The following is an 8703-nucleotide window of genomic DNA, read 5'->3' as shown; positions in this document are numbered from 1 at the left end:
AATAGGAAAGTGTTGCAGAAGCTTGTTGTCCTTCGTGGATTGCATGGGTTGCATGAAAAGTTTCCAGTAATTGAATTCCAATCCCTTGCCTGTTGTTTAATTATATTATGGCCCTAACAACTTGTAACTTCCTTCAATTGGGCCCCTAATTTAATTACAAATAGGTCCCTAAACTTTATTTTTCTTTAATTTTGACCCCATGACTTTGTCAATGTTTGCAATCAAGTCTTTTATTCTTTTGACCTCTTGAATGTAGGTTGTTTATATGATTTAATTGATTCAATTTCAATTCATTTTTATCATTTATGATTACTTGTTAATTAAAGCGATGCCTTGACCTTTTCTTTTATTTTGGAGGATAAATAAGTGATTTCACTCCATTTAGGGCATCAACTCAAGGGAGGTATAACTTCTTTTATCTTTTTTGTCTCTCCCCAATGTGATCCAACGTGCTAAGTGAGAATTGCATGTCTACTTTGCTTTCCTTGCTTTTCCTTAATTCCTTTCATTTATTTCATTTACTTTTGTTTTTATTAAGTTATTCTTTTATGGGGTATGTGTACACCTCTTGGCTTGTAATAGATAGGGCTTGGAGATCATTTTTATTCACTTTTCCCCTTCCCCATTTGTTTTAGTTAGCCAATGTAATAGGTTCATTAGCTTGATTGCTTGCTTTTGTTGCTACGTGTTAATTTGCTTTATTAGGCTCTTGCATTTAGTCGAGCATGCTAAGTGTTATGTGCTACGTGTTTATAAGTGATTGGCATGTCTACTTGCTTTCTATAGTCATAGATGAATGTGATGGATGAATGCGTCACCGTGGCTAGTCCAACGCTGACCATGGTCTTTCCCCTCGAGATCTCGCAAGTCCAATGCTTGTGAGAGAATTTTAGAAAAGGGCTAGTCCAATGCTAGACCCAATAGGCCGTCCCCTCTCGTTAGCACATACTTGCATGTTTCACTACATTTCATACATTTTTCTTAGTTTTCTAGCATTTGGCATGCTCCTCCAATCCTTTCCCCTTCATCTTAGGTTTTTGCATCCTCATGCTAGTTATAGGGTACATTTGCTTGAGAGTCCCCTTGCGGTAAGGGAAACGAGCGAGTGTGGCTACAAAATAGCCTTAGCACTCTAGTTCTTCCTTCTAATCAAAGGGAAAATTAAAATCATGAAGTTAGGAGTCATTCCCGTACCCGACTTGATGCATTCCTCTAGGTTCATACACTCTCATTTTTATCATATCACTTCCTCACTTTCTTTATCCACATTTTCTCACTACTTATATTTTTCTCAATCCACATGCCATGGTCGCACATTTTTCTTCTCACTTATTTATTTTCTACCTCACAAATTGCACCCAATTGCACTTATATGCATCTACTACTATTTTACCATATTTTCATCCACTTGCACACAAACACTTTTATTTGCTCAGTTGGCACACATGCACTTTTCTTACATTTGCACACATGCACTTTTCTTACATTTGCAAACATGCACTTTTCTTACATTTGCACACTTGCACTTACATTTGTATTTTTATTTTCTTTTGCATCCCTCTTACATTTTCACACTTGCACTTATATTTGGATCTTCATTTGCATTACCCGTGACCTCTATGAGAGTTTTCCTTATTGGCCATCACAACTCATGTGATTGGGACCAAAAAGCCTCATAAGAGACATTTTAGATTTAGGATTGCATTTTTCGCATCCATTAGTCATATCCAACATGCAACACATACTTTGGGGTAGAAGAATTAGGAAAAGAAGGGCTAAGTCACGCAACTAGCTTTGGCTAGGGTAGGGGAGTGCCTTAGGCTTTGCCTTTGCCTTCTCTCTTATCAAATGTGACTCCCGATCCCTTTCTTTGGTTACGTAGACCTAAAAGTTCTTTAAAAAGGGTTTGTTTGCTTTTCTTTTCAAAAATCACTTTTTCTTGGGTGACTTGGTACACCCTAACTCTATACCAAGTGGCGACTCCATTTTCCATTCAAAAACCCTTTTTGAACTTTGTTTGGCCAAACCGTCGCATTTCACAATCCCACGGCCTTTTATTTTCATTTTCACACACGTTCACATACATATCCCACACACTACTTTCACATACTCAAAAAGTGGGGCGCGACATGTATTCGGATGAACAACAACTATGAACAGTATCGGTGAACAGTAATGATGAACAGTGTCGGTGAACAGTATTATGAACAGTACCGGTGAACAGTGACTCTTTTTTTTTTTTTTGGTTCTAAACAAACTAACAGATTGGGATAAACATATATGACTTGAAATAAACGGAAAAAAAAAAGATATAACCTGGTGGTTGTCGACTAACTCTGGTACCAACTGATGTGAAACCCCGATCTAGACAACCAAAACACCATGGCTTAGGCGGTGGAAATTTGACCCAACTAATCCCTAGAAGTCACGAACAATTTTGATATTATCTCAACCCGTAACTACTCGAATTAACGAACCAAATTGGAGGTAGTAGAACGCCACAATCAAGGAGATACTCGATTGATAAGTTCGGGTGAATAACTTGAGAAGATTCTCAAGTATTCAAAGGAAACTCTCTTGCCAAAGAGAAAGTGAAAATTCACTAATTGTATTTAATAGCCAAAAACTGATCCCAAACAAAGAGGAAGTGGGGCTATTTATAGCCCTTACAAGCATTAACCCTAATCCAAAAGTTGACCAAACTACCCTACATACTTAAGAAAGATTTTGGGCCTTACTTACTAACAAATGGGCCGCAATTAAACTATCTTAATTACCTAGACTTTTTAAAATGAGAAATAACCAAAATCAACGAGGAAAATCAAATAATCCTATTAAACTCAAGCATTCGTGCAATCAACTAGTTTTCACTTGAATCTTCCAATTCCCCATGTGCTTGAATGGGCCTTGGTCTTTATATTCTCATCAACTTTGCTCTTCTCCTTATAAATTGCTGCATTCTCATAGGTTTCATTCCTTAGTTCCTCCAACTCTTGTAATTGGAGCTTTCTATGTCCTCCAGCATCCATAAGGTCCATGTTACACCGCTTAAGCGCCCAGAATGCTCTGTGTTCAAATTCCAATGGGAGGTGGCACGGCTTTCCCAAGACTAATCTGTTTGGGAACATCTCAATCGGCATTTTATATGCGGTGCGGTAAGTCCAGAGAGCATTTTCCAACTTCAAACTCTAGTCCTTTCTATCAGGCCGCACCATTTTCTTCAGGATTGCCTTAACCTCCCTATTCGACACTTCGGCCTGACCATTCATCTGCGGATGATAGGGGGTGGATATTTTGTGGAGCACGCCATACTTACGGAACAAAGCAATGATCGTCTTATTACAAAAATGAGTGTCCCTGTCACTAATTATAACTCCCGACATTCCAAAGCGGACAAAAATATTAGACTTTATGAATTCTGCAATCACTTTTGAATCATTAGTCCAAGTGGCCTTTGCCTCCACCTATTTGGAAACATAATCGACAGCAAATATAATATATAAGAAACCAAAAGACGAGGGAAAAGGACCCGTGAAATCTACACCCCAGCCATCGAAAATTTCAACAAACAACATGGGGGTTTGACTCATTTTGTCTTTATTAGAGATATTCCCCACCATTTGACACTTATCACAAGATTTACAAAATGAATATGCATCCTTAAACAGGATAAACCAATAAAAACCACTTTCTAACACATTATGAGCTGTTCGTTTTGGCCCAAAGTGCTCCCCACATGCAAATGAATGACAAAAAGTCAAAATACAATGGAATTCACCTGCACTTACACACCTTCTTATCACTTGATCCGATCATTGCCTCCACAGGTAAGGGTCATCCCAAATATAATATTTGGCATCACTTCTCAACTTATCTCTCTTAGCCTTTGGCCAACCTGTAGGTAATTGATTCGTTACTAAGAAATTGACAATATCAGCATACCAAGGTATTGACAAAATAATGGCTAGCAATTCCTCTTCAGGAAACGATTCTCTCAACGGCAGATCCTCCTTATTTGTAAGCAACCGGCTCAAATGATCAGCTACCAAATTCTCGGCCCCGTTTCTTATTCTTGATCTCTAAGTCGAACTCCTGCAGGAGCAAAATCCACCTTATGAGCCTTGGCTTTGCCTCCTTCTTCGCCAACAGGTACCTCAAGACTGCGTGATCAGAGAAAATAATTACTTTTACACCCAATAAATATGATCTAAATTTTTCTAGTGCAAAAACAACGACTAGTAATTTTTTCTCCGTCGTGGAGTAATTAAGTTAGGCTCCACTCAATGCTCTCGACGTATAGTAAATCGCGTGCACCGCCTTGCCAATTCTTTGCCCCAACACGGCTCCTACGGCGTAATCACTCGCGTCGCACATGATTTCAAATGGCAGGCTCCAATCTGGGGGTTGAATGATGGGCGGCGACGTCAATGACTCTTTTAATTTATTAAAAGCCACCTTGCATTCACTGATGAAATCAAATGTCACGACATTTTGCAGCAACTTGAATAGGGGTGCTCCGATCTTTGAGAAATTCTTGATGAACTGCTTGTAAAACCCTGCATGATCAAAAAATGAACGTACTTTCCGTACACATATGGGGTAAGGTAGAGCAGAAATAAGATCTATTTTAGTTTTATCTACCTCTATTCCCTTAACCGACACAACGTGCCCTAAGACAATACCATGCTCTACTATGAAGTGACATTTTTTTCAATTAAGAGCCAAGTTCGTTTCTATGCATCTTTTCAAAATTAGAGCTAGATTATTAAGACATTCATCAAAGCTATTCCCGTATACACTAAAATCATCCATGAACACCTCAATAATCTTTTCTACATATTCAAAGAAAATACTTACCATACACCTTTGAAAAGTTGTTGGAGCATTGCAGAGACCGAAAGGCATCCGACGGTAAGCGAATGTACCAAATGGGTAGGTGAATGTAGTCTTTTCCTGGTCCTCCGGCGCTATCGTGATCTGAAAGTATCCTGAAAAACCATCCAAAAAAAAATAGTAAACACGACTAGCCAATCTTTCTATTATTTAGTCAATAAAACGAAAAGGGAAATGGTCCTTTTTCATCACAGAATTTAGCCTTCGGCAGTCAATGCACTGGCGCTAGCCTGTAGCTTTCTTGACTGGAACCATCTCACCCTCCTGATTTTCCTCTACGGTCACTCCCGCCTTTTTCGGAACCACTTGAACGGAGCTCACCTAAGGACTGTCCGAGATAACAAAGATAATCCCTACCTCTAGGAGTTTAAGTATCTCCTTTTTCACAACTTCTATCATCAGGGGATTCAACCTCCGCTGTGCCTGTCTCACCGGCTTCGTATCATCCTCGAGCCTTATCCGGTGCATGCATAAGGACGGACTTATTCGTTTGATATCTGTTATACTCCACTCAATCGTCTCCTTATGATCCTTAAGGATTCGCACCAGTCTATCCTTTTGACTTGAAGATAAGTGTGTAGAAATGATCACCAGAAGCGTCTCTCGGTCTCCCAGGAATGAGTACTTCAGATGTTTTAGGAGAGGCTTAAACTCTGACCCGGTGCCTGCTCAACCGAAGGCAACAACTTTGCATGAGTTTCTGATACAAAAAGAGAAGTAAGCTCAGACCTTGGAAGGATGGTTGGAAGTGAATGTAAGACTTCAACTGCATGGTGCAACTCATCCCTCATGTCCATATCAAGAGTTACACCCAATTCAAGATGCTTGTTAGGGCCACTTTCAATGTGTTTTCACCATCCAATTCGAAAGTTTCCTATACAAGAGGTTCAATAACACTCAAAGCATAGACTAAGTTAGATTCCTCTGGATACTTCATCGCCTCAAAGATATTAAAATTCACAGTTTCACCATCAAACTCCATTGATAAAGTACCCCCATTCACATCTATTTTAATCATAGCAGTGCTAAGAAACGGTTTACCTAACAAAATAGGTGACGGGTTTAACGATTTCTCATCTCCCATATCTAGAATATAGAAATCTGTTGGGAAAACTAACTCATTCATCTGAACCAAGACATCTTCAACTAGCCCCTCTGGATAAGCATTGGTACGGTTAGCTAGTTAGATTATGATGGCCGTTTCTTTTAATGGCCCAAGATTCAGGGACGCATAAATGATTTTTGGCATCACGTTGATTGACGCCCCTAAATCCAACATTGCTTTTCTAATCGGTGTATTTCCTATTTTGCAAGGGATCGTGAACATACCTGAATCTCCACACTTGGGTGGGAGCTTTCTTTGGAGGATGGCCGATACATTTTCTCCCACCGCTACTCTTTCGTCCCCCCTCAACTTCCTCTTATAGGTACATAAATTTTTGAGAAATTTTGCGTATTTCGGTACTTGCTTAATTGCCTTCAGTAAGGGGATGTTAATCTCTACTTTTCGAAATACGTCCAGGATCTCTTTCTCCTTCTCCGCTTTCTTTGTTTTCTCCAACCTGCATAGGAAAGGAGGTAAATTAGATTTAATGCGTATTGATGGAGTAAGAGTTACCTCAGGGTCTCCACGAATGCGTCCTTCTTCTTCCATCTCCTTCTCGATCCCGTTTTCACTTTTGCTCTTTAGGTTCGTGGCCTTAGCCCCTCCACTTCTTTGTCACTCCTCAGTGTCATCACATTTTTCCGATTTACCTCGGGTTGTGATGGCAATTTTTCAAAAACTTGAAACTCTAAATGATTAATTGCAGTTGCCATGTGGCTTATTTGAGTCTCCGAATTTTTCATGCTCGATCTAGTTTCCTGCTGGAATTGAGCAGTGCTCGTGACCAAGAACCTAGTTTCCTGCTGGAGTTGAGTAGTACTCGTGGTCAGACTCTTGACAATATCCTCCAAAGAGCCTCCTGAATTGGAGGGCGAAAGTTGAGGTTTGGGTTGCCATGGCTACTGAAATTTCGGTAGACGATTTGAAAATGAATTCTGTGGCTTGTTTCCATAGCTGAAGTTGGGGTAATCTCTCCAACCCGAATTGTACGTGTTGGAATATGGATCGTACTGCCTACGAGGCGCGGGTACGCCTCCGGCCATGTTTACTTATTCAGCCCCATCCTCTTGCAACATGGGACATGAGTCAGTGGGGTGGCCCACGTTTGTGCAGATTCCACAGACCTTTACTCGGTGCACATTCTCCACAGCTAATTGTCGAACAAAAGATGATAGCTCTGATAGCTGCTGCTGAATGGACGACGTCTCTACCTCGTTAACCCTACGGGTAGGGTTACTCTCACGGAAGCCAAACTGTTGAGAGTTCGCTGCCATAGCTTCAATAAGCAACCATGCTTCTCTCGGTGTTTTGTTCGCCAATGCTCATCCACTCCCAGCATTAATGATACTTCTGTCAGATGACTGAAGTCCCTTATAGAAGTATTGAATTAATAGTTGCTCACTAATTTGATGCTGTGGGCATCTAGTGCACAACTTATTGAACCTTTCCCAATAATCATATAGGGATTCTCTAGGATACTGCTTAATGCTGCATATCTCCTTTTTCAGACTTGCAACCCGAGATGCAGGGAAGAATTTTTCCAAAAATTTCTTTTTCAGTTGGGCCCATGTTGTGATACTACCCGCAGGTAGATAGTATAATCAATCCTTTGCTGCATTCTTGAGGGAGAAAGGGAATGCTCTAAGTTTGATCTGCTCCTCAGTAATCCCTAGAGGCTTCATACTAGAACACACCACATCGAACTCCTGAATGTGTTTATGGGGTTCCTCACCCGAAAGACCATGGAACGTGGGTAAGAGGTGAATTAACCCCAACTTCAGTTTGAAAGAGGTATTCTCAGATAGAGTTGGAAATGTAATGCACAAAGGCTGCTGGGGCAATTCCGGAATAGCCAACTCCCTTAGTGTTCTTGCATTCGCCATAAGGATGTCCTCTTGGCCCGTGTCACTTGAATTTTCGCCACTCGAATATGTTGATTCAACCTCAGGATCCAGTCCCTGAGATGCAGTGCTAGATTGCTCCTCTCTAAGTTGTCTAGTCTCTTTTCTAGTTCGACGGGCAGTTTTCTCTACTTCCGGGTCGAAAATCAATTCGCCTATACGAGAAGAACGAGGCATAAACTAGAAAAATGCCAGACAAATTCAAAGAGAACAACTTAGAAAGAAACAAAATTAACCAAAACACCGTTTCCCGGCAGCGGCGCCAAAAATTGACAGGTGTCGAGCCTGTACAACAATAACTTTGCTTTCCTTGCTTTTCCTTAATTCCTTTCATTTATTTCATTTACTTTTGTTTTTATTAAGTTATTCTTTTATGGGGTATGTGTACACCTCTTGGCTTGTAATAGATAGGGCTTGGAGATCATTTTTATTCACTTTTCCCCTTCCCCATTTGTTTTAGTTAGCCAATGTAATAGGTTCATTAGCTTGATTGCTTGCTTTTGTTGCTACGTGTTAATTTGCTTTATTAGGCTCTTGCATTTAGTCGAGCATGCTAAGTGTTATGTGCTACGTGTTTATAAGTGATTGGCATGTCTACTTGCTTTCTATAGTCATAGATGAATGTGATGGATGAATGCGTCACCGTGGCTAGTCCAACGCTGACCATGGTCTTTCCCCTCGAGATCTCGCAAGTCCAATGCTTGTGAGAGAATTTTAGAAAAGGGCTAGTCCAATGCTAGACCCAATAGGCCGTCCCCTCTCGTTAGCACATACTTGCATGTTTCACTACATTTCATACATTTT

At 40.4% G+C, this 8703-nt stretch overlaps 1 protein-coding gene and 1 non-coding gene across 2 annotated transcripts; one reads left to right on the top strand and one right to left on the bottom strand.

Annotated features, from left to right (window-relative positions):
- Nucleotides 1-5767: 5767 nt before the first annotated feature.
- On the bottom strand, nt 5768-6547 carry LOC140036390 (uncharacterized). Its single transcript, XM_072077778.1, has 2 exons — nt 6223-6547; nt 5768-6048 (listed from the first exon to the last, which is right to left on the bottom strand). The coding sequence occupies exons 1-2, from the start codon at nt 6545-6547 to the stop codon at nt 5768-5770; spliced, it is 606 nt and encodes a 201-aa protein (XP_071933879.1).
- An 855-nt stretch (nt 6548-7402) lies between these two features.
- On the top strand, nt 7403-7509 carry LOC140037413 (small nucleolar RNA R71). The gene has a single exon (XR_011841318.1). It is a non-coding gene; the product is annotated as a small nucleolar RNA R71 (small nucleolar RNA).
- Nucleotides 7510-8703: the final 1194 nt, after the last annotated feature.

Source organism: Coffea arabica, chromosome 2e (genome assembly GCF_036785885.1).
Source record: "Coffea arabica cultivar ET-39 chromosome 2e, Coffea Arabica ET-39 HiFi, whole genome shotgun sequence".
NCBI lineage: Eukaryota > Viridiplantae > Streptophyta > Magnoliopsida > Gentianales > Rubiaceae > Coffea > Coffea arabica.
Note: the sequence above shows the minus strand (reverse complement) of the source record. Positions and strands in the feature narration are given on the sequence as shown.

Excerpts from the sequence above, each read along its gene's own strand:
- LOC140036390 (XM_072077778.1), bottom strand. The coding sequence starts at position 6,547 with ATGGAAGAAGAAGGACGCATTCGTGGAGACCCTGAGGTAACTCTTACT. Across the intron at positions 6,049-6,222 it reads ACCCAAGTGTGGAGATTCAG|AGGGGCTAGTTGAAGATGTC; the intron begins GTATGTTCACGA and ends ATGCTTATCCAG.